At 48.1% G+C, this 26,110-nt stretch overlaps 1 protein-coding gene across 1 annotated transcript in view; it reads right to left on the reverse strand.

The window, feature by feature from the left end:
- NKAIN4 (sodium/potassium transporting ATPase interacting 4) overlaps positions 1 to 23,943 on the reverse strand; it is a 49,413-nt gene extending 25,470 nt beyond the window's left edge. The window contains exon 1 of the mRNA XM_063404321.1: positions 23,528 to 23,943. Within this exon, the coding sequence (XP_063260391.1) occupies positions 23,528 to 23,581 (54 nt within the window). The 5' untranslated portion in view covers positions 23,582 to 23,943. The remainder of the gene's footprint in view (positions 1 to 23,527) is intronic.
- Between the last annotated feature and the right edge of the window lie 2,167 nt (positions 23,944 to 26,110).

Raw genomic sequence — 26,110 nt, forward strand, 5'->3', positions numbered from 1 at the left:
CTCTGGTGTCATCCCAGCCCCTCTCATGGCTGAGCTCCAGTGTTGAGAGGGGCATTCCTCTGTGATGTGCACTCTGGGGCTCTGGCAGAGGACAGAGGGGAGCAGCAGGAGGGTAACACCTTAAATATGGAACGTGAAATACATTCACAAAGATGTCAGGGTAACTTTCTAGAGCTCATTTGTCAGAGCCTTCAGCATCAGTCCATCACTGCTGACACCTCCTATGTTTCTGCTCTCCAGCACACATCCATCAAAGTGAGGGAGAGCAGGGAGCTCTCTCCTCCACCTTCACCCCTGAGAAAATGCTGCCACCAGTAAGGAAATTCTGCCAACACATCAGTTTTCCAGGACAGCACTAATAACAAGGTTCAAGGCTAGTGCTGTGTTCTAGACATAAAACTCCATTACTGCTGGAGTGCTGGGGCTGATTTTCAAACCGTATCTGCATAAAGATGTGCTTTTCACCTGTAGCCATCATCTGTGTATCAGACTACATCTGACCCCTGGCCCTGAGCCCCTGTGCAGCTGAAAGAGCACAATGGGCATGCAATTACCAATTGCCTGCTGGCCTTTGCATGCCCACACCCTTTAAATGATATAGATACACGAGAAATACAGTGAGTGTAGGGGACAAAACTGTTAATGCACGTTTTTCTCCAGTGCCCAGCCTTGTGTGGAGAGATCTTCTCTTTTTTTGTCTTTATTAACTCAGTGCAAGCCTCTCCATGGAGCTGTGTCTTCCCTGCCAGTGCAAGATTTGAAAATATGTTTAATTATCACAGTAGGCCACTGGGACTGCATTATGACATTTCATATTTATTTTTGGCTAAATAAATCATTACAGTTTACTATCGGCAGTCAATATTAATTTAACTCCTAATCAGGCATTAAGCATGAGTAATCCTGGTCTGCTGTGTGTAATCAGCTTTGTGACACCTTCTCCTGGCTGGGATCTAAGCACCAAGGCTTCTGTGATAGCTTAATGCATTTAAGGATGTGTCTGCAGGTTCCTCTCAAGCCCCAGGATGAGAGAAGCCACATCTATTAAATGGCCATTATTCCTCCTTCTTCCTGCCTCAGTGGGGAAATTGCCTTCACACCTCTCTTGGGCTCTGAAGGTATTGCAATTCCCAACACTGCTTTGAAAGTTCAATAAAAATCTGTATTTCAAAGGAATCTGTGGTTCAGGGCAATCAGTCAGGGAGGGGGTAGGCAGCTTTCCCTCTGCAGTACCTTATTCCCAGGTGAAGGAGGACAGAGAGTGGGTTAGAACGCAGGCAGTCACCAAACCTCTCTCTTTTGCCAAACAATCTTCCCTTAGAAGCAGCACCCTCTGAGCCCCCTGAAGCACCTGGAAGGTGCTGTGGCCACCCAGGGGCTGTGGGGTGCTGCTCCCCCAGCACAGCAGCCACAGGGTAAACCCCCAGGTTAATCCCTCAGGAGGGGATTAACGCACATACCTTAAGGATCTCGGGAGATTTGGGATCCTGACTGGCCGGCAGTGGCCACTTGGCTGTGACTGCTTCATCCAATCTGGTATTTAATTGGCTTTATGTGTTCCAGGAGCAGCGTGTGCTCTCAGAGCCTCCCCAAGCACGCCCTGCCCAACTTCCCCTCCTGCCTTCACCTCTGGAAATCAGGATGAACACAGCTCCCTCCTACCCATGCCCTCTGCCATGGGTCCCCTGCTCCAGAATCAGGGCAATCCATGCCTGGAGGAGTGTTTCCTCCATTCTACTCCACGAGTATTTGCCATTTTAGGGCTATGTAAAAAGGGGAAAGCTTGTCCTTCCACAGCCTCGTGATGTTTCCTGGTTTGTTTGCACCAGGGAAGAGACTGGGCTGTGAAGTGACAGATAAATGATCACCCTGGAGATGGACCTGCCAGTCTACACAACTTCAGATTTGGGCACAGCTCCTTGAGAAGCCTCTGCATTTTTCCTCATAACCCCAAAAATTATCTTCACATCAGACTTCCTTCTCTCTCACCTCTCTTGTCTCCAGGTTCTTTCCATCCTGATTTACTTTCTTTTGCCACCTTCCCAGCACTATTAAGCTGTTTTTGTGTACCTGGGAGCTGCAGGCGTGACTCAGCTGGTCCAGAGATGGGCTGTGCCCCTCTGCTGGCTCGGGGAAGGAGAGGGGATGTGGGATGTGCGAGCTCACACAAGCTGTTTCCTCATTTATAGAAATAAAATCGCAGTTTTCTGTAAAACATGTTGGTGACAAGCAAATGCTACTGATGAAACTCCAACACTGTTAGTGACAGGCAGGGAGTGAGTCTGTGCTGCAATCCAGCCATTGGAAACGCAGCCTGAAGTTATCCTGGGCTTCCCCCTGTTCCCTCACCAACTTACCATAATTAAGGAAATATTTGCTGAAAGTGAATTGATAAACAACCATTTGACTCATTACACTGCAGGTCTGTGTGCACAGCTTACCCACAAAATGCTGCTGAGATTTAGAGGTAAACAAGGCTGATGCTGGGGCTAAGTTGGCCTTGATTTGGGGTTGGGATGTGAAGGATGTCACTGTGCCACTCAGTCCTGGTCCCTGCAGTGCTGCTCAGAGATGGCAGGGGCAGGGTTTGCCCTGATCTATCTGTCCCCTCGTACTGAGCCTCTCTGGGTGCCTCTTGCTGGCAGGGAAATGCCATCCTTCTCTTGTGCTGCCAGCTTTGTGCAGAGCAATATCCTCGCTGTGGTGCTCCTTACAATGATTCACACTGTCCTGTTGAGAAAGCCTATTATATTCCACAGATACTGGTTGTAAAGAGAAGTGTCACAGATTGTGGCACAGGTTTCAACCCACTCAAAGCTGACAGGATCTTTCCATCAGAGAGGATAAATTTTTCTTCTTTACGATTGTTCTTACTAAAACCAGGATTCCTTCTGCTCCTTTTGCTCCTCTAACCCATAGTATACTTTTACCTTTCATTCTTGAAATTAAATGATTTATTGCAGCTCTAAAATCAGAAGAGCTGTGGCAGAATTTTTTCTCCTGAAATAAACCACATTTTTGCTGATCTGAGTGAAACTGGAGCAGCAAATAACCACGTGAAGCAATTGTTAGCCAGGAAAACAACACAAGCCAAAGCTCTCTCTTGGGCCATCGTTCATTTATACAGCTGGGGAAGAGAGGAAAGGCAGAAGGATGTTCTGCAGCTTGTGGAGCCCATCCCACAGCCCAACCCTGGGAGCACAGAGAGCTCTGGACCTGCTCAGGGCCATCACACCATAAAACTTCTCCAGAGAGGGAAGCTGTACCTGAGCTGGAGAGGTGCCCACAGCAAAACAGGAAAAAAGTCCTAGAAAACATCTCAAAACATAGTGAAAATTCTCATTAGGGCTTCAAACCATTGCAGTTCCTTCTCCAATGGCTCTGGCAGGACAGTGTCACTGGCAGGTGTCACTGCCTGTAGGACACTCCGAGCTGGTTCAGCATGGGCTGGGGGTGTTTGTTTAAATTTTAGTCCCTCAAATCTTTTCTATCCCCTCAACTTTGTCTTCTGTTGCTCCTCTCCTGCTGATAAGCTGGAGAGTCCAACCTGTCCCCCTGTGCCCCCATTCTGCTGAGGAGGAGGGGATGCTGCTGAACAGTCAGCTACCTGTAATTCCTTAACTCCCTGTCCTTTATAGCCCACTATCAAAGCCATGTTATCAGCTAGATTTGCTCTTCTTAATTTATTAAGCTTTTAAAGCCTTTAATCTTATTTGGTTTGTATCTGTCTTTCGCTGCATTTCTGAAATCAATTGGGACACGAAATAAAAAATATCAGTCTCAAGGCATGTTGATGTGACTCGTACAGACACAGGAAAGGTGCTCAGAAAACCCCACAAGAGTACAGTCACACATCCCTTTGTATCTATTTCTGTAAGCAAACCTGCTCTTAACCTTTCCAAGCTCAGATTTAATAAGAGATTTATTTTCAAAATGAAATGTTAGAAATAAATATCCAAGCATGCAATAAAGGGGTCAAACGGCAAAGGCTGATCCTACTGCTGAAAAATACAACAACAGAAAAACTCAACAGAAAACACAACAAAAAAGAGAAGAAAAAATGTTTTACCCAGAAACCCAGGCAATTTTCCACTTGACATATAAGAAAACAACCTGAAAGCTCCTTTGCTACTCCTTGTCTCTCAGTGCTGTGAGGACACAACCTCACAGGCTGCTCCAGCTCCTGCTCCTCCTCCACCTTCAGCTGGGACAAAATTTGTCACTTAACCCCCCTGTCTGTCCTTCCTCTCCAGCCTGAACCCAGCTGCAGCCCTGGGTCCCCACTGCACTGCTGGGATGATGCTCTGGGCTCCTGGCTGATCCCAGCCCTGATCCAGGGTTTGAGTTCCTGCCAAGTGGTTTTGCTTTTTAAGAAGATGCTCTTTCTTTGTCTGCTGTGCAAACACCATCAGAGCTTTCACTGAAAAAGGTCACAGACCTTTTCTTGAGGAGAAACCTGCACTGCTTTCCTGAGGTGTTTTGGCCATGAGAGCTGAGGGCAAAGTCTCAGTACTACCACGCCTATGAGGCATCATACAAAGCTGGAAATTTATCTCCTGCTACCTGAAACAGCAGGGAGAAATTAAAAAGTCTCAGATTGTATAATTTAAAAAATATATCTATTTAGGTTTTGAACACAAATATCTATTTTTTGGTTCTTCCACATGGTTTAAGTTTGGCAATACTAAACACCAGTCTGCTGTTTATTATATTAATATATGGGTATTATTGTGATAAAATGTTTAATTCTATACATCTTTCTATATAATTCCTTTGACTTTGTAAATGCTGGGACAATGCTAGAATGAAAGAATCCTAAACCCAAGCTGCTGTGTGCTGAAACTATCAGAAGTGAGAAAAAATTCCCTTCTGTGCCAGTGCTTATTCAAGGTGGAGAAGATTCTGTGAGTAGAAAAACAATTAAACAATAAGTCTGCTTTTACCACAGTGGCTGCATTTCTAAATATGAATGATCACAACAGCTCTTTAATTAAGTTTATCTGAAAAAGCAGCTCAGTGAGCCATTACTTCCCGTCCCCAAACGGAGGGGCTCGTTCTGCGAGGTGCCACGTCCTTGTCTCTCCCAAAGTCAGCCTCTCACGTGCTCACACCCGCTGCATTCATGAAATCTCATTTTTCTTCAGTAAGTGTTGTCAAGGAAACCTTCCTTGGGGCCCTGTGATGCACAGCTCCTCTCCCAGCATCCCTCTCCCCACCACAGAGGTCAAGAGACTAATTGCACAGGAGGTCTGTGTTTGTCACTCGCTCTCTCAGGCAGCTTTGGTCACTCTGGCCACTGTGTACAATGTGCCCCATTCTCTGCTCCTCTGCTCTGTTTTCCCCCCAGAAGCTGCTGAAACCTCTTCTATTCACACAGACATTAGAGAGGCCTCCAACAGCAGGGCTGATGCCCTGAAGTCATTTATATTTCACAGGAAAACTGCTCACTGTGCTGGCCCTGCCAAAGGGCCCCATGGGACAGCAGGGAAAGTCCCCATCGTGGTCCCACAGCAGGTCACTCCCTGCAGCAGGGCCTGGCTGCCCCTGGGCATCACACTCCAGCAAACACAACCTTTAGGCTGCCTTGTGCCACATCCAAGGGTCAGGACTTCTCCCAGCCCAGACCCATCCCGTGCAGAGCCTGGGCAGGTGTAACACCCTCCCTGTGTTCATCACTTCTGTGCTGAAGCCTGGAGCATCCTGCTGTTAAACATCGCAGTGCTGAGCCCTCACCTCCTCATTCCCCCTGGCCTGGCACCTCTGAGCTCTGAGTTCTCCCCTCCCAGCATCACTTTGTGTGATGCTCTCAGAAGTGCCACTGCTGTGACCTTGAGCCTTGAGCTTTCTGCTGCCAAAGCCTCCCAGAAACATCTGAGCTGCAAAGACATGTGATTATTCAGTCCCACACGTCCAAGTGCTGCTTAGCATTCCAGGGAAGGCACAATCCTGCCAAACATAAGGGATGAGACTGGCACTGAGCAGTGCAGAAGGCTGTTTGTGTCTGGAGCTGAGGCTCTGGGACTGAGGTTTCCTAAGTACATCTTAGACCCACCAGCTCTGCTCAGCTGAAGACACAGGCCATGCACAACAACTCACAGAACCATGGAACCCTTCAGGATGGAAAAGCCTTCTCAGATCACTGAGTGCAACTGCTCCTCAGCACTGCCAAGCCCACCACTAAACCATGTCCCCAAGTGCCACATTTGAACACATCTTTTAAATCCTCCCATGAATAGTGACTCCAACACTGCCCTGGGCAGCCTGTTCCAACGCTTGACAACCCTTTTGGTGAAGAAATTGTTCCTCATATCCACTCTAAACCTCCCCTGGAACAATTTGAGGCAGACAGCCAAGCAAACCTCTTAAGCCTTTTTACTCCAAGTGTTGGATTGTGCCACGGAACTGGCAAAGACATCAGGAGCTGGCAGTACTTCTTCTAGCAAGACCCCACAGCCCATGGTCCCTGTGCCATCCACAGGTGCTCTCTCCTGATCCACAACCTTCTCAGCAAGGTGGTCAGCAGGACAGTGAATTAAATCAGGTTCTGAATAAGAATCCAGCTCCTTAATTCTAAGACTGCTCCCTAGGAGGAATGCTTCAGGAAAATTATTGCTCTGGATTGCCAATACTTTTCCCAAATCAGGGTCAGTCACACGTCTGATGAGAGTCTCAGAGCCCAGGGATGCAGGCAGCACTGGACGTGGGAGCTGCTGTGTTCCCTGGGAGCTGCTGTGTTCCCTGTGCTCCTGCCTGTGTCTCCTGATGGCACTTCAGCCCTGCATGCTGCTGGGATTGCTGATTGCTGAGAGCAGCAATCAGGCGAAATTAATAAGCAGGTGCCTTTGTGATCCAGGCAGAAAAGCACTGTGATGGGAATGACAAACTTGTTTTATTTGCGACTATAAGTTTGCGAATATAAGTTTCCCAAACATAATTAAATTGATCTGTGGTGCCCACAGTGTTCTCCCCCAAGCCCCCTAAATGTTTTTCTCCCCTCCCTCAGGTTCATGGCTCAGTTTTGGGTCTCCAGCCTTGGGACACACAGCAGAGGCACTGGGATGAAGGGGATGTGACTGCATTTGCAGCAGACATAAAACCCAGGGAGTTCCTTCAACAAGTGCCTGACATTTTTGTCCCCCAGATGCCCAGGCTCAGGCCCCACACTCCTGGCTTTCCCTCAGCTGTGGAAGAACTTGCTGAGGTATCTTATCCCACCTCATGCTGCTGAGCCTGGGCAAACATCCCAGCTGCTCCCCCAAACAGCATCCTGGCGTGGCTGACAGCTTCACCTCTGGGGGGAACTTCTCCCACCAGGAGCACAAATTTCCCCATTGCATGAAATTATATATATTAAATGTGTGCCATTAACTCAGCAGCCATTTCCCTCTGGGGATCTGCTACCAGTTATGAACTCATCTAAACACTCCAAAGGCTGTGAGGCAGAGCAGTGCTGGAGATCAGCAGGAATTTAATTTCCTAATAGAGAGATTTATTCCCTACCAACAGGACTTTACATTGTGTGATCCCCGACTCTGCTCAGCCATGAAGGCTATTTGAAGTTTGGCCTTGTTCCCCTGAAAGGGATGAAGGGAAAAAAGTGAAAATACTGGAAAATTAGCCAAGGGGTTGTTGTGTTCAGGGAATATAACCTATATCCTTTTAACCTGCTATCCTGGGCATCATCTGCTTAGCAAACAGAGAAGGGAAACCATCAACAGGGCTGGCACAGGAGGCACAAAGCTGCCCTGAAGCTTGGGCCAGCACTGCCCAGCCTGTCTTCTCCTGATGCATCCTCTGGAGTCTCCTGGGTGTGGGAGCAACAGAGAACGAAGAGCTCAGAGATCCCATGAACTCTCAAGTGTACTAGAAAGACTTTAAATTATTCAGGGGTCTGGCCAAAACTCTCAGTGTGTATAAAGCCCATGAGACACCAGCTGGACTCACCCAGTTTAGAAAAATTTTTCTCTCTCTTTGCTATTTTATAGGCACTTACTGCAAGCTGCAATTTCATTTCACTGCTGTTTACCCCAAAGCTGAATTGTGGCTGTAAATATACCACGGGCACTTTCCCCAGGGGAGAAGTAACTCTTGAAAAGCCAAGCTCAGTTTTCCCTGTCCTGTCCACACACAGCCTAAGAAAGACTCGCTGTGACCAAGTGACACTGAGACTACACCCTACTTTTGGCTTTATGAACAAAAATGTTCACTGGTGTCCCCTGCCAGTCTAATTCATGGCTGGCACCTGGAGCACCTCCTCCTCAGGAAGGGTCAGCATTATAAAAATGCCTCTCTGAAGGCAAAACATCTGCAGAAAGCCACCTGAAGCCCTTTTTCTCACCCAGCAGAAGATGAGGGTAAGAGTTTTTTGATGGAGCACATGCCAGCAAAGCCTCACTCTGCACAGGTCTGTGTCACAGCAGCCCTCATACCACAGGATGCTCCAGCACATGGGGCAAACAGTCCCTGTGCTGCTTGACTTGTGTAGGAACCTTCCAGGGCCTTGTGAGCCGCAGGTCCTGCCCTGTCCCCCTCCCTGCACCCACAGCTCCCACCCTGCTCCGTGCCCGCTGTGCCCAGCTCCTCCCAGCACATGGCACTGGGAGCTCCAGCAGCTGATCCCTGAATTAGGGCACAAACACATCACGTGTAGAACACTTGCACCAGCCAGATCCTCTGAAGGAAAAACACTCAAGCCCTGCAACCGGGGTAAGAGCTCGGGAGAGGAAAGGTGCCAAAGCTGAAATAACTCCTCAAAACTTCGTCTGTGGGAGCCTTGCTTCAGTTTCTGCTCGACAGCTGGGCCCCTGCTCCCTGACACTGGAGCTAAGTGGTAGCACTGCTTTAATTTCCTCCTGCTTCTGCTGCAACGCCAGATTGCTTGGATATTCGTAAACAGAAGGAATTTAATGAAAATTATAATTAGAGCCCTGCGGTGCTCTTGCAGGTCGCCTTTACACTGGGCTGCCTATTTACATTACAAATCAGGCTGGTGTCACTGCAGAGTCTACAGCAAGGGAGGAGAATTCATTAAAAGGGAAGCGCAGGGTGGGTGAGAAATAGGGGAGAGAGGGAAAAAGATATTGTTATTATTAATAATCTAGGAAATTGGGATCTGCCACGGCCTTGCTGCAGCTTTGCTCCTCGAAGGAAAGCTCATTCTAATCAGCCTGGAGCAGGAGGGGACACAGCACCCTCACCCAGAGGCTTCCATGGCAATTACTGTACAAATGGACCTTTTTTTCACAGAGCAAGGCTTTCTCACCCCACCAGGACACAGAGAAGTGCTCTTAGCACCTAGCTGTCAATTTGGGGGTGTTAAGAAGAGACAACATGAAGCCAAAGGGATGCAGTTCCCATTATTTTGCAGCTTTCCCTTTCCACCTGCCAGCAGCTCCTTATGATGCCTTTTGCCCCCTGTAATGCCACGGGCAGCAGCTCCTGCTCCTCACACCAAGCCCTCAAGCACAGCTGGGGACTGTCTGTCTTCCCATCTATGCGGTGAAATTAGGAATAACAACCTCGTTTTACACAGAGCATTGCTGGAAACTTGGGTGCTGTTTGTAAAAAGCCTCTGTAACATTCCACACCAGCAATCCTGCCTCAGCACCAGCAGCAACTTCACTGCCATTGTGGGTTTTTAAACACCTACCTGCCCATGGTGGCAAAAAAGGAGGCTTGGGAACTTTCCATAATGCCAGCAGCACCAACCCTAACCCCTCACCTTTCTCTTCACATTCTCAACAGAGAGGTGAACTCTCCCTGTTCCCTTGCCTGCATCCCCCAGATGAGAAGCTGGAGGTATTTTAGGAGCTGGGCTGCAAACAGGCCAAGTGGTTTGTTTGCATTTCACCCACACTATCATCATATAAAGTGACATCTGGGTTTTAATCATCATCACCAGTAACACTGATGTCTGTGCTTTGCCCCAAAAAAAACCCCAACCAAAACGCAAAAATGTGTTTATATCAGTTAAAAAAGAAAAAGGCAAAATGAACAATTATAGTGGAAAAAACACGTAGCCATTTTTCCAGTTGAAATATAGATATCAGTGAAGAAATACTGACCAACCCTCCCCTAATGAATGTACCAGCAAATTTCCAGGCCTGTCATCAGAGCACAAAATGAAAAAGAACTGGGAAGAAAATAGTATTTTGGACAAGAAAAACATTTAGCAGTTCAGCTTCTGGTTCCAGTAAAATGCTTCTGACAGGAAGAGTTTTAAATTGGAACAAACAGGAAAACAACGATTTTGTTCAAAACAGAGGCTGTCAGAGGCTTTCGGGGTATTGCAGGAATTTTCCAATAACCACAATCCCCACAAAGAACTTCCCTCTATGTAAGTGGATAGAAAATGAATCAATCACTATTGATTTTCATCATCTGATTGCTTCTCTGGAAGATCAGTCCTGCTTAAGCAACTGATTAGTTACCTTAGCAATTACAGGTAAAAACCCTGGCTTTCCCTGCCTCCCTCAAGGCATGTAAACCAGGGATATTCCAGTTTTCCAGCCTTTCCAGGAGGCAGAGCCAATTTTATGTGATCAAAGATGAGTTCTGAGCTGTCACCCACATCTCAGGAGTCACCAGCACCCTCAGCATGGTCCCTCAGAGGTGAGGAAGGCTGAGCACCCCCTGAGCTTCTTCCTCAGCTGCACCTCCCCATGAGCAGTGCAGGCTGCAGAGCAGAACCCCAGCTCTATTTTCCTCAAATAAAAGCAAGAAAACAGAAACACACAAAGAGCTCAAACAGATTAATTAGGTACATATCTAAAGAGGGAGCTGGCAAAAAGCTTAGGCACAATTTGAGGCTGAAGATGTGCCTCTCTCCTCTACGGATGATGGAGCAGTTTGGGAACTGCAATCTGCTCTGGGCAGTCAGGGAAGGGTGAGAGCACAGCTCTGCTGCAAAACACAGTCTGAGTGCTGGGAATCAGGGCTCCAGGGTGCATTTTCTGGGATTCACAGCATGAGAGTGGCTGTGGGGGAAGTCACTGTGGTTTTCTCATGCCCACTGTCCCCTACACCGCTGCGTTTCCTGCTGTACTTGAGAGGAGCTCACAAAACTAAAGATTCTCATCAGGGGTTCATCAGCAATACAGAATCATGCTGAAAACCCACTAAGGTTTACCAAATTCTCCCACTGGCACTGACAGCATTGACCACCTCACTTTTGGTGCTTTGTTTTTGCTCCTCAGCCCAAGTGGAAGACGAAATGAGAGCCGTGACGTTCACTTTGATGGAGGCGAGCTGCTGGCTTTCCAACAGGGTAAATAGGGATTCAGTGCCTTTTAAAAAGCATTATTTTTAAAGGAAAGCCCTTTTGAGTGAGGGCTAGAATGGGGTTATTTTCCACATGACCAAGCACCAAAAGAAAGCAGCAGCCCAGTCCCTGCTCTTATCGCCCTCCCTGAGTCACCCACTGGACAGATTTGTCACAAGGTGAAATAAGAGCAAGTCCTCAATTTATTATCATTTTCTACTTGCTCCCCTTAATGCAGTTCCTGCCAGGATGAGTTTGCTGTGGGAAAGTGGAATGAAACCAGGCCTTTCAGTTTGCTGCTAAATGGGACTGAGGGGAAGAGGCTTCCAGGGGGGGAGGGAAAATCTTCCTCATTAGAAGGGGAAAATGTGCAAGGCAGAGTTTTCATCGGATGCTGCCCAGCCTCCCAATTAGGATGGCTGGGACAAACACTGGTGTTATTATATGTAACTGTTTATCCAGTGGCCCTCAGCCATTGTTTATTTTATGAGCATAATTTATCTCCTCCATTGTGCTACCCAATTTGTTTGCATTTTCAGTCCACTCGAGTGTCTCTCTTTCATTGTATACATCTTTTGGCCTCCCACCAACGAACTCTCCAGGTTTCCAGGAGTGTCACACAATGGCCAGGCCCCTCCTGTGCTTCATTTTTTGCATGACATTTTTGTCCCCTTATTTCTGCACTGCCCCTGCCCCTCCCCTGCTGCAGACATGCAGCTCCTCAATGGCTCATGGTTTATTCAACAGCAAAGCTGAATTTCTCTTTTCCTTCTCTTTTTCCGCTTTCCCCTCCTTTTGAAAATAGAGGCTGGTCAATAGATGCCACTCTGGCAGCTCTGGAGAACAAAGTTCACTTGCAGCAAATCTTTGTGATTGTGTCTCCACAGGGCAGGAGTTTGGTGACCCTGCAGGGGCTGAGTCCCAACCAGCAGCTCACCCATGGGGCCCCCACAGACTCCTGCGTCTCCTTCAGCCATGGAAAGGGACAAAGATTTGTCCTCTATTAGCTTGTGACACCTTTCATCCACACCTCTCCTTGGAGGTGTGAGATGACTCCTAATCCCTGGAACAATGGCATCTTTGGTTTGCTCCTACTCCAAACTTCCTGGGCATTTATTCCCTCTAAGTGCTCTGATCTTCTTGCTTGTGGGTCTGACTGCAAAGATTTGCTAAAATGGAAAAGTGCTAATCCACATTATGGAAATTCAAATCCTTGCTGTTACATAAAGGAACTTCAAGGAAATTTAATCTGGCAGGACTCGTAGGTGACTCCAGACAGTGACAACTGTGCATCACCTCTTCCTCCAGCCTGATGACACTGCAGCAGGAAGATGCAGCATTTTCCTCTTTACTGTATCAGGCTCCTATTTCTGATGGGTTCTGATGAGCTCTCAGCCCTGGCCTATAGCTGAACTTGGGGTTTACTGCTTCATTCCCATTGAGTGTGCCAGGATTTGGATTCTGGGATTTCTGACAGAAAATCTGGACAGTGTCTCAGCACCAAACCCTGGAGCTCCATCTGAAACGCCCTTTGTTCAGAGGTTAGTGGCCAAAACTGGGAATGAGGAATTTAACATGGCCAAGGGAAGCTTCATGAGGAAAAAAAGTTGGCAGCCATGAAACCTGGGATACGCCTCATGCAAGGAAAGCATCCTAGAGGATACTGCCCTGCCACCTCCTGTCACTGTGAGCTGCTCCAGAAATTCATCGTACTTGAAATGATTCACTCAAGTATCCATTCAGTCTCAGTTCATGGATTGCAGAGCCTTTATTGCACACCCATATATTTAGCACTGGGACAGTTCTCAGCAGTTCTAACAGCCCTGTCATCTAAGGAATAAAACAAAGAGCCATTATTCATCACAAGAGAGACACAGTCTTTATTGTCTGAAGCCAAGGCAGAGTTTTTCTATCACCCCATCTATTCTTTCTCCCTGTCACACAACTCAGCTTTAAGCTGTCTCAGTGGCAGCCCTGGAGGCCCAAATGTTTTGTAGCTTCTCCCAGTGGAGTCCCCAGCTAACGCTGGGTTGGACTGAGCACAGGACTGACCCTGAGCTCGCAGGAGCAGGAAGGGGAACCTTTCCAGAAAAGCTTGAGGTGGACATTCATCTCTGCTAGGTCAGGAGTAAAAGCCAGGCAGGGTTATTTAAAGACATGGGGAAGCACAGCTACAAGGGGACATGGATGAGTGTGAGTTTTGGGCACTGATTACAGCCAGAAGATCTGGGGTTTGGCCCTGGCCTGATGGCAGAGCTGTGTTGGCTGTAGGACCAAGCTGTGCACATCACCTGTCCCAGCCTCCCTGCAGCCCTCCCAAACAGCCTCAGGGTTTCCTTGGTGGATCTATGTCCTGCACACAGCTGGAGGAACCAGTCTGGTTCCCTGGATCTGGATATGTGGAGATTAATACCTTGGGATCTAAGCATGAACCACCCTCCATCCTGCTTAGCACCTGCCTGACTTGCTCTGTGCCTCTGGGGAAAGCCACAAGACCCCCTCTAGGCCAGATTTGGGACCACAAGACCCCCTCAGTGGTGCAGATGAGCTTATTAAATGCAAACGAAGCAGCACCATTCAGAGAATCAACTACATCATGGTCTCCTGAGGCTTCAGGAGCATTTGAGGCTGTGCCTGTGTCAGCACAAGGCAGGACAAGGAGTAGAACAGATCCCTCTGGAAGGTGCTGTGCAGGGTCTCTCATCAGCTGTTTCCAGCAAGGCAAATTCATCCTTCCCTTAGATGTCTCTGCTCAAAATAATGAGATGGGAAACTTGGGAGACCCACAATCCTAAAAAGTGTCAGACATCTGAAAAACAAATTGTACTTTCCCAGCTTTTGAATTTGTTTTAAGTTTGGCAATCACATCTCCAAGCATCCAAGCTCACTTTTCTCCACATGCTCAGACAGCAAGGGGCACAAAACAGCCTGTGAACTCCCATCACACTTCTCCCAGCACCCACCCTGCTCCCTGCTGAACAGCCAGCAGTCTCCCAGGCTAATTAGCCAAACAGTATTCTGCACATATTTAGCATTTCTGAGTAATTAGGATAATCAGATTTCTCCCCTAATTCTGTACATCCACAATTCAAGCAGGTGTACTGCCTTTCCCACAATGATATCACAAAAAGAGTGTTGCTGCTGGAGCCAGGGGTGCCAGCAGCCTGTCAGAGCCCATTCCCATCTCCCACATGGAAATCTGGATTACCAGCAGCCATGGTGGATTGGGAACTGGGTTTGTGTCGGCTAAACAACCACTAGTTCAGATATTCATGCAAGTTATCTAAATGCACAGTCCTCAAATCTGGCCAGAGATCTGGAGGTTCCCTTCGCCGCCCTCCAGGGATCCGCTGCGGGAGTTCTTTGTGCTGCAGCTGAACAGCAGAGGTTTGGCTCAGAACATCAGAGGTGTTCTGGGTTTTGGTGTGGTTCTGGGAGTCTGCCCAAGACTCAGGACTCAGGTCTTGGTCATTCTCCATGAAGTTTATCAGCCCATGGGCCTGGTCCTTATCTCTGTGAGCCTGTGAGCTGGCAATCACTTATCTCTGGTCTGTGCCGCCTCCAAGGTCTCTTGAAATGAATGACCTTAAATGAAGGTCCAAGACAGCCGGGCCAGGCCAGCTCTTTCTTGTCCTGCTGAGGTGGATCTTTGATTCAAGAGGAGTTTTTCCTCTAACCAGCTTCACTCAGTAATTCCTTTTCAGAGAAGCAGAAAAATTTGGGGATTTTTAAGGGCCCATGAGTACATCCTGGTTCAAGGAGATTTGGATGTGGTGCCTCCACCAAAGTGGGAGTTCTTAAAGGAGTATCAATGATCCAGCATCTCTCAAAGAAGGAAAGGTTGCTCCCAAGCCCCACAGCACAGAGTTACACTCTCCCTAGTATATGGACCATAGCAGTAATATTAAGCAAAGACCCTGCCACATTCCCTCCACAAAAGCACCATCCATCTGTTGAGCTTCAGGTAGGGAAGAAGTTTGCTTGGAGACCTTAAAGTAGAACCCAGTGTTCTCTCAACTCAAAGATGCCATTTCTAACAATGCTTCTGTTACTGTAGAATAACATCCAAACTTCCTAAATATGAACAAACCTAAGTAAGGCCAGGACTTAATATTCCTCCTGATCTCCAAGTAGGTCGACCATGCTGGTGCTGAAATTGAGCTCTGGTTGCTACAGAGGTAATGTTCAGGTGGAGCTGAAGACAGACAGTGACAAACTGTAAATTGTGGGGAGCCTGTTTACCCATGATGGATGACCACAGCACTCAGAGCACACCATGCAAGGCTACACTCAATATTTTATAAGTTGTGTGTGGGCAAAAAAATGCTCCATCCCCTTCTTTAGTGTCCTCTCTCTCACCTTCCTGTTCAGATGAAATGGTGCTCACAGATGAACTGTCCCCAGGGAACAGCATTTGGGAAATGTAAATCAGCACCAAATGCTTTAATGGGTCCAAGGCTGCTGTCAGGGTCACCACAGACACAGGACAGGTTCCTGGTCCCCTGAGAGGTGTCACAGGAGGCATTTTCCCAGGTTTTATATATTTGCTGTAACTGTGTATTCATCTGAGCACCTGAATCCATTTTTTATAAGGTCTTAGGACTTCAGGAGAAATGAAACGGAGCTATCCTCAGTACTGTTCAACTCTTGTTCTTTCCTCTTAGCCCAGGTGACTGTTGGCCAACTGCTCCTGATTTTCTTGAATTTTGAGCAATGGAGGTAAAAATGGAGGGTAAAAAATAAAAGGAAAGAGGGAAGAAAGCAGATATTTTGCTGGCCACAGAGAGCCTGGGGAGCAGGTGGGAAGCTGCCTGCAGGGCTGGCCAGTCACTGAGAGGTGGCAAAGGAAGCTGGCACAGCAAGTCCTGACGTCTGCCCGCCTCGAGCAGGTGATGAGGACAAGCTGCTGCCTCAATTCCCACAGTATATCTCCATTAGGCCCAGGCAGATGGCAGCCGAGGTCACCGCTTCCACACCATCATCCTTTCAGCCCAAAGGTGTCAGGGAATCTGACATCTCAATTATTAAACCTGGAATTACCCAAGCAGCACCTGATGGATGATGGGGGAAAGGGGATCAGAAAAGCTGTGCTCCTGATTTCCATGAATTCTCACCTTTGAGAGAAAATCTGGGAAAACGTGCGCTTCCTTGATAAACAACATATTTGTGTCCAATGTTCTGACACTAAAGCAGCTGTGCTAAGAACGAGCCACAGACACCAGGAAAATGGCAATTAAGCCCTTGTGGAAAACAGACCAAAAAGCACCCCTTGGAAAAGACATTTGATGTTAATGAGCTACAGCAAAGTCAAGGGAGGAGATATTGATCTTGCCCCAGCAGAGATCTGCTGCTCGCTCCTCCATAGTCTGTGAAGCCTCAGAACACAGAGCAAAATAAAACTTTTGTTCTTCACAAGGACTCTCAGATGTGGAGCCAGGGCTTGGCTAAGGCAGGAGGAGCCAGAGCAACAACACCATTGACTTTTCTGTGATCAAGGTAGGACACAATTCTGACACGCTGGTGAGAAGCAGCAACTCTGCTGAAACATCATCTCAGAGATTTCTGCCAGGTATTTCAATCATTTCCATTTTTCTCCTCCCTGTTATTACCACCTACTCTGCTATTATTACTTTACTACTACTGATTTTCGACATTTTACTCCTGTTAATCCATACTTCTGTAATCCCTACTATTATCCCTGGCAAGAAGAAGGTGGAATAAGATTCTGTCTCTTACCAAAGATCAATAAACAAACAAAGCAGAAGTTGTTTATTCGTAGCCCGAAACCTCATGAACTTTGAGGTAATATTATGACTCTGGAACAATTACAAAATATCTGAGATTCTGATTTCCACAGGCCATTTATTCACTGAGTTTCCTTCTGCAACAAAAACACCCCAAACCACTGTGAGCAGATGAGTCACTGCAGCAGAGCACCACCCTGAGCAACACCCAGACCTGTGCCTTCCCTTTGAGGATTTTTCTCCTTAAACCTCACCATGAGCTGGGTTTGGGGAGACATGGTCATGTCAGAGGTATTCAAAAAGTGAGAACATCCAGGGCACACAACCTCAGTGAAAAAGCAACAACAAACCAACTTCTTTAGGGAGACTTTTCAACTTTTTTCAGAAGTGTTTTCAAGCTTCTGTAAAAGTTCAAAATATTTGGGGTTTGGCACAATAAACACCCCCATAATTTTCAACATACATTGCTAAATGCCAGGGTATTTTCTTCCTTTTATGTCCAGAAATGTCATTTTTCCCTCCTCGTGTTCTTTAGACAGGCAAGGGGTGAAGAATGTGCTGCTTTTGAGATAAAAGTTTCCTCTTGGTTGAAAACACTTTTTCTACCAAACTGAAACATAGAGACACAACCTGCTCATCACATCTACTGCAGGAGGGGTGGGGACAAAGGGAACCTGAAATCACAAATTATCCCTGATTTTGAGAGGGGTTTAACAAGAAAGAAAGGTTCAGTTCTACTGACCTCAGACACAACGTTTTGTTAATGGGAAAGGCAATGCTACAGCTGGGGCACTTGCTGCTCGCTGGATAATATGCATTTTCTTAAGTGCTCAAAAAGCAATGGGCTAGTCCAGGGTTTTCCTGGAGGAAAGGAGATCACAATCTGGCCTTTGTTTTCCAGTTTGTTCTCCAAGAGTTCATACTTGAGGGCCCCTGGAGCGGATTCTTGGAAGAGCTCCACTTTGCACCCCGGCCAAAATGATCCGAGTTTCCATATATTATTAGCACACAATGGAGCAACGTCAGCTCCCTTAACCCCACACCAGCCAGAGGGAGAGGGTCCCCATCAGGGAAAACCTTCCCTTCTTCTACTGAGAGAAAAAGGGGAAGCCAAAAGAGGAGAGAGTGAGCGGGAAAAAATCAGAGTGGTCAACAAAGACACTGTGTCAGCCGAAATAAAACCCCAGTCCTCCAAGGAGAGTTGACTTCAACACTGCCCTGCCCTCAGCTGCTTTTTCGGCTTGGCTTTGGCCAAATTTCATTCCTGGTCTGAGTGGGTTTGGTTAGAGGACACGGTTCCTGTGAGTCATCTGCAATCTCCAGCACCACCATAGGAAAGGCGGATGTGGGGAGCCAGGAGACCTGGGCACGCCTGAAACACAGACCCCAAACTGCTCCTCCCTTCTTCTTCCCTTGTGCTGCAGTGCACTGGCTCCAGCTGCTCGGGAAAAACGGGGGAAGAAAAGAAAAATCTCATGCAAAAAATTCAACTTTTTGTAAGAAAAGCTCCACCACTACAAAATTAAAAATGTTTGCCAGCACAGCAAACATTTGCCAGCACATTTTTGACTTTTTGCCAAAATATTCTGGCCAAAACTTGGGAGAAAAAAGTCAGGATTGCCTATGGAAAGCAGATACTTCTCATGAAAATATTCATTTAGTCAAATCCCCAGGTTTCTACTGAAAGTCAACTTCAGTGGAAAATGCTGACGAGCTCTATTATTGGCACAGCTTTAATTTTCCTTTGTCTAGAATAGACACGGAGAAGACAGCATCTGTCAAACGTAGTCTTTAGTCTTACGTTATTATTTAGCCTGGAGTATTGCTCAAGGACTTCAGGACAGTTTCAAGCCATCACAGAGCTGGGTGCTGTGCACCAAAGATGGCCCTTTCCCTGGAGGGGTTAGAATTTAAGAATTTAATGGAGAAGATAAACAGCTGGGGAGAGCACAAGGTAATTTTGGAAGGGTCCTGAGCAGAATGATGAGCAAAGGGACGCTGTGCTTCCCCTTGCACCTGCTCTTCCCCCCAAGGCTTTGTGCTCAGCCACACGGCAGCTGTGCAGGCTCACAGCTCCCTCAGGGCAGCCTGACTGCCCTGGCTCCAGAGGCAGCTGCAGAGGAGGGGAGAGACAAGTCCTGCTCTCCTCTCCCAGCCTCCAGCCCAAATGATCCCTGGGGTGGAGAGGAGGAAGCCAAGAGAGTGATTTCTACAGCCTCCAGACACTGCAGTCCTGTCTCCTCCTGTCCCTGCAGAGGGACATGCTCTGCCACCCTCCCCCTTGCAGCCCAGTGTGCTGATGGGTCAGTCAGGATCACAGAATGGTTTAGGTTGGAAGGGACCTTAAACTCATCTTGTTCCACCCCCCTGTCATGGGCAGGAGCAACTTCCACTATCCCAGGCTGCTCCAAGCTCCATCCAACCTGGCCTTGGACACTTCCAGGGATGGGGCAGCCACAGCTTCTCAGAGCCTCACCACCCTCACAGGAGAGAATTTCTTCCCGATATCCAATCTAAACCTACTCTCTTTCAATTTAAAGTCATTCCCTCTTGTCCTATCACTACATGCCCTTGTAAAAAATCCCTCTATTCCAACTATTTTAACTCACACTTCACTTTTGCCCAGATCTGGCCTTTCCATGGCATCCCACTGCCAGCCTGCCACACTCCCCTTCTGCCCTCACTCCTCACATGCTCGGCTTCATTTTATGCTTCGATCAAACCAATATAACCACTTCAAGAGAGTAGTTAGAGAAGGATCTGTGCTGGTTTCAAATAGCTTCCAGAACCGGTCACCCTCTTCTGTAAGAGATTAAAAAGGAATCACTAAGAAAGGAGCGAGGCAGAGAGAGAGCACAAGGAAGTAAATAAATAAATAAGTGTATATAGTTACTTTTGGTTAGTGTTGATGTGCAGCCCCGTCCCAGAGCGCCTTGTTCTGTGCTCATTTGAAGTATTAGTCACTTTTTCCATTAGATGCTGTTATTCTAGGGGGATTTATAATGTATCTGTAAAATTGTCTCCAGGCTTTGCTTGGCATCTGAGCTCTCAATCCACGGACAGAATGTAAAGAAACTACAGTTGTTTGATTTATAGGGACAGGGAGCGAGGCTTTTTTTCCATGCTCAGTGGAAATAAATTCACATAGTGCCTCCGGTGCACAGGCACTTACTTCTCCAGAAAATTCACCAGTTGGGTGCAATCTCACACTGGCTGAGAGGAAAGCAGCAAATCAATGATTATTTAATATCTCCCTGCCTGAGACACAGCCCTGGTCTGTGGCTCCTCACCAGGACCTACCCAGCCCACTGGTGGGTGTGACAGCCTCATTCCACTGAGGATCGGAAATCCTGCCCTTGGCAAACTTTTTTCAATTCTAATTCCTGCAAGGGGCATTTCTTAACCCACTACAGAGGTTTCCTGACAGACAACCTCATTATTTTTTTCCTGGAGAGGCCTGTGGCTCACTTAGACTTTGCTCTTGTTTCTTAATATGAGTCTGCCCAAAAGTTGGGAGGGATGAGGAAGGGCTGGTCTGCTGCAGGTGACAACAGCTCCTGGAGGGCAGAGGTGTTTGGGCAAAGCGAGGATGGGGAGGTGACTCCCCTTTGGAAATAACAAACCCTGGAAAAACCCCCCAACACTTTGCTGATGGTCCTTCTCTATGCCATCCATAGATAAGCCCTTTTGCAGGGTAGCCCTGATCTGGGCCAACTTTCACCCAAACTGCTGCTGGAGGTATGGCTGGGGTGGAAAAAAGGTAAAGATTAGGGCCAGGGATGAGCACCAGGACAGAGGGAGGGAGAGCCAGAACCTTCTTGCAGCTCCCCTGCAGCACCGCTCAGCAAAGCACCGAGCCTAACGTGGACGCTTCAAGGAAACAATAATCTAAAATTGGAACACGGCGAATTATTTATTCAAACTACAGCCTTCCCTCCCCCCTTGATTAGCAAACCGCTGGGGAGTCAGCCCTGATTTCCTTCAGACAGATGCAAACGCTCTCCTGCTCTCCCTGTGCCACGAGGCTCAGCCCGTGGGGGGCTGAGCAGCTCGTTGGTATTCACATTGTGTAGCAGCTCCTTCAATTCACACGCTGTTCTGCTCTCCGGCTGGAGCACAAACTTTTTCTTTGGAAGCACACACTGCAAATGATGAATCTGTTTGTTTTCTGCCCCCTTTTTTTAAATTTTTTTTTTCCCCAGGGAAACATTTAGACTGCAGTGTGCAAACACTTCCCCAAACGCTCACTCAACCTCTTGCACCTAATAATAAAACAATCGACATGAAGCATTGCAACTCCGATCCCTGATTCGAGTTTTTGGGGGGTTGTTAATGTTTCCATTCATCATTTATATAAAAAGCCCCGTGGAAGCTTTGAGGAACAGACATTAGAACATGTAACAGATCTTAGGGGTGTGCTGCAGAAGTGAAGTGGGAGATCCCAGCACCGAAATCCTCTCCCCACTTGAGTCAGAGGCAAAACGTCCACACAAGAGCCAGAATTTCACCCCTGGGACTTCAGCAGTGGGAGACACAGAGCTTGGCAACAAACAGGGAAGGCTGTGAAGGGTTCAAAGTATCAAATGAAGCTGAGCAGAGACATGAGAGGAACAAAGGAAGTTCACGTCATTATAATTTATTGATGATCTTGGCCTGATTGCTTCAGTGTTTTGTCTTAGCAGAGCCCACCCTGGGCAGCAGCGAGTCCTGCGCGTCACTTGGCCGTGCGGATGTGGAAGTGATGTGATGATTTACAAAGTTTGCTTAATTAAATAATAAAGTAAATAAAAAAGCACCACGCTGGAGCTCACCCTCACCCAAGCTCTTGCTGGGAACTGGCCAGGATCTCCTGACCTCACCCCCACCAGAGAGCAGCTCCAGAAATTCCCTCACCATAGTTCACATTTTTCCAGCTCTACCAATTCACCCAGCAAGTGCCATGGGAAATCGCTGTGGCTGAGGCATCCAAACTTGCTTAAGAATGAGCCAAACTGATTCTTTTCTTCAAGGAGGAGGGTCTTAAGGAAAATAAAATGCTGGGGGCTCTTTGTCCCTGTATCTTGGATACAAGAAAACTCCCACGCTTGTCAGAATCAGAGCAGCACCAGCAGCTCATGGCTTTTTCTTTTTCTCATTCCCCCCCCTTTTTTTTTTCCTCTAGTGTGAGAGTGTGTGCTTAGAGCAGGATGACACAGTGATGGGTTTAAGAGACAGTGAGTGCTGAGACGCCAATTTCTAACGTAATACAGGGTGCAGCTTCTTTCTTGTGTGATCACGGGTGAAAAATCAAAAGAAATAATCCAGGAGACTAAATACACTCCCCAGCCATTCAACTCACTCATAAATATGCTGAGCAAGATGCTTTGTGCGAGAAAACCTCATCACTTCTATTCTGCATTTTGTTTAACCATGAGTCAAACCCTCCACACTGATCTTCCGATTCTGCTAGCCTGGGTTCACAGGGGTGCATTCCTACCCTCTTCCCTCTCCATTTTAGGCTGATTGGTATCATTTCAAAACTAGCAGGTTCCCAGTTTTCCTCTCCCACCTTCAGTCCTGTGTCTGCTCCCTGACTCTTTGCAGAAAAAGAAACGTTGTCAACAGCACCCAACTCCAAAACAAAGAGTTTTGACTAAACTCACCCCTTGGCACCAGCAAACTATTGAAAAGAACTTCACAGGAAGCCTGCCCTTTCCTGCGCCCTGCTAACGCTCCGAAATAAAGCGAATTTGGGAGATAGCAGTGCAATTAAAACCCTAGATGCTGTCATTTCCTTTTTAAGGCTGGAGAAGCCCTGGAGCCCATTAGCTATTGACAAGAAGGGGACCCTCTAGATCCAGGCTGGATGCGCAGACACTCGGGGAACAACCAGACCTTTGTTTATCATCTATGCAGATGTCACAAGGACCAGGAACCCGCACCCGCCAGGGACCGACCCGTGCCCACCAGGGACCGCACTCTCCGCACACTGGGAAGTTTATGATGTGTATTAATAGCCCATTCTATCGAAGCACTTCATCCCGAGGAGGTCTGAAATTATTCCTTCCAAGCCAGCACAAACCCCAGCAGGGTGGGATGTGGGCGGCCAGGGTGAGCTGCAGGTGGACCTGTCCATGAAAGAGGCTGAAGGTAGCGCTGGGTTTTGGCACCTACGAAGTTTGGTTTGGTTCGCAACTGAGCCGCCGGGACTCCTTTCACAGAGTAATTTTCTTCTTTTTTTCAGTTGTATTTTATAAGCACAAACTTATGAATTGAAAACTACTTTCTTTTTTTATTATTATTTTCCCCTTCTTTTTTCTTTTTTTGAGTTTTAAGCACCGGTAAATCCCCCTCTGGCGCAGCACAGCGTTCCCGGAGCGCAGCCCGACATCCCTGCACCTCGCTGCTCCGAGCCGAAGTTTCGGGGCAGCGCAGCCCTGCCCGGGGCAGCGGGCACCGAGGCGCTTTTGTTCCCAGCCCCGTCCCGGGGAGCCGAGCCCGCAGCTCCCCCCGGCTCCCCCCGATCCCGAGCGGCTCCACTCACCAGCTGCAAAGTGCAGAGGAAGATGAGGGTGCAGCGGCCGGTGCAGCATCCCATGGTCCCCGAGCAGCGGGGCAGGGCAGGGGCAGCGCGGTGGCCGCGGCCCCGCCGCCGCCCTGGGGCTCCGCGCTGCCCGATCCGCGGCCGCGGGGAGCGAGGCGGGCGCGGAGGTCGCTCGGTGTCGCTCGGTCGGTGCCGGCTGCCGGAGCCCCTCCGGGAGCCGGGGAGGAGGCGAACGGGGCCACAGCTTAAAAGGGCAACGCTCCGGCGGCGCTGCCGTCCCGCAGGCTGGGCGGGCTGGCGGGGCGGGGGCTGCCGCCAACGCCGGGATGCGCCCCCCGAGCCCCCGCAGGCGCGCTGGGATGCTCCGGCCCCGGCCCCGGCCCTCCCCCGGGAGGCGGGGGCAGCTGTGGCTCCCCGGACAGGGCTGCCCTTCGTTTTTCTCTTGGCCGGACGCGGGAGTGAGCGGTCCGTCCTGGGGCAGAGGGGTGTGCCGGCCAGGTGTGTGTGCGGGACACACGGTGTGTGGAGCTCCTCTCCTTTTTCCACATATGCTTCCCCGTGCAGGTGCTGGCGTGTTCACCCTGAAGCCCCAAACTAACATAAAATGTAGTGGTTTTTTCCCATAAAATTTGTCAGAGAGGGTGCACATGGAAGACAAACTCCTAAAGGGCGATAAGACATGGGATTCTTTAAAGTGCACTTTAATGGGTATTTTAAAGTATACCCAGGCTCGAGAAGGAATCCCAGCTGACTGGGAGCGGGGCATGTAGGAGAGCATCGCTCTACATCCAGAAAATGCTTCTATCTGAGCACCATGCACGCACCACTCGCTGTACCCTGCACCTGTAGAAACGCAAGTCAGTCAACTTTAATTTTGAACAGCACAGCGAGCCCACAAGCACACAACCTCCTCCTTCCCATGGCCGAGCCGCTCCCGCTGCCTCCCCTCCCGGAGGAGAAGCAGGATGCAGAAGGCACGGCTGATGCCGGCCTCCCCTGTGCACACACTTGTGGCCGGCCTGAGGAGCAGGTCACACACCACACACCGGGATTGGGACAGACTTGCTGCTAAGCTCGGCACGACAGGATAAGAAGCTTTCGGAGAGCCTCATCTGGTGACAAGGTCGTCTCTTTGCAATCTCCGGTGGCACCAGCGTCTGCACAACAGTTTGTTCTGTCGCCTCTGGCTGTCCCTTCTTCCTCTGAAGCAAGGCAGGGTTTCATTTCTGCCTCCAGAGCAGGGTGTGACTCCCCAGCAGCAGTGATCAGCTCCACTTTCATTTTAAATAAGCACAGCCCGCTGCTCCTTGCAGAGGGGTGAGAAGGAGGAGGCAGCTGAAATCATAGCAGCTCTGTCATTTCACTCCAGGAAAACACTGCCTGCCCATATCCTAAGGAAGCAGGATTGGTCCTCAAGTGCTAGGAATGTTTAAAACCTTATATTAACAACATTATTATTATTCACATCAGCCACAGGGAGAAACAGAACAAACAAACAAAGTCTGAATACCTGAAACTGGAAGGCAGACTCTGAATTGATCACAAATCCTTCTGATTTTAAATGGTAAAAATATATTGATTATCTGACCTGTGCACTGTGCATAACCAAGGCATCAATTAATGCAGTCAGGTACAATAAAACACATTTTATTATAGGTGAAAGGAAAACACCTAGAGAAGAAACCAATTCATTTCACCCAGAAAAGTGTGGACTGAGGAAGCTGTGGCAGTATTCATATTCTCCAGAAGGTGGATTTTGAATGGAAAAAGTAAGGGAGCAAAGATCAGTTTATTTTTTCATGAATGCAGATAAAACATTCCTTACAAACTGCACAGGGAGGTCTCACTCTGCACTGTGGGGTCGGGCAACTGGCATCAGAATTAGAACAGGAGCTCAAGTTGGCCAAAAGCAGTCCGGGGTTAGGCTGGACTTGTTATGTGCTCTGGAAACTGCTGGGAACAGCAGGGGAAAGCTGGGATACAGCCATGCAGCATAGAACCTGGCTTTTGTGCCAGGTTTTAAGGTTTTCTGCATCTCTTGTTCCACCTCCTGCTTGTAAAAACCTCCTGTAGGCATTGCTATTTTCCAGCTCAGTTGTACTGCAAAGGAGACACAGTGGGAAACAGCAAAAGGTATTGCTGCTGAAAGGCTAAGTTTGGCAGAAATAGGATTTTTTTCCACCTGCACTTTTATCCTGGTAAGGTGTGCAGGAGGCAAGCATGGCTTGGCTAGGACTTCTCATGCTTGTGAAGGAAAACACAGACTGTCCTGAGCTTTTTAATAAGAGTGAGGCCACAGGAATAACACAACCTGTATTTCAAAGAGAGACTTAAAACTCCCAGAGCCTGATATTATATATATTATAGCCTTCATTCATATGATTTCTTATCTGTGTATTTGACCATCTGAATTCCTGCACAAGTGCTGCAGGACCACACATCAGCCTTGGAAGTTTAATACATAAAACCAACTACAGCTTTAATTTAGCAGAAAAGGAAAGAAACCCAAAATTGCTCAGTATCCTGAATTTTTTATTTCCTGAAGTATAAACTCACCCTCGGCTTTTGATGGATGAAATGTTG

Source organism: Prinia subflava, chromosome 8 (genome assembly GCF_021018805.1).
Source record: "Prinia subflava isolate CZ2003 ecotype Zambia chromosome 8, Cam_Psub_1.2, whole genome shotgun sequence".
In the NCBI taxonomy this organism is placed as follows: domain Eukaryota; kingdom Metazoa; phylum Chordata; class Aves; order Passeriformes; family Cisticolidae; genus Prinia; species Prinia subflava.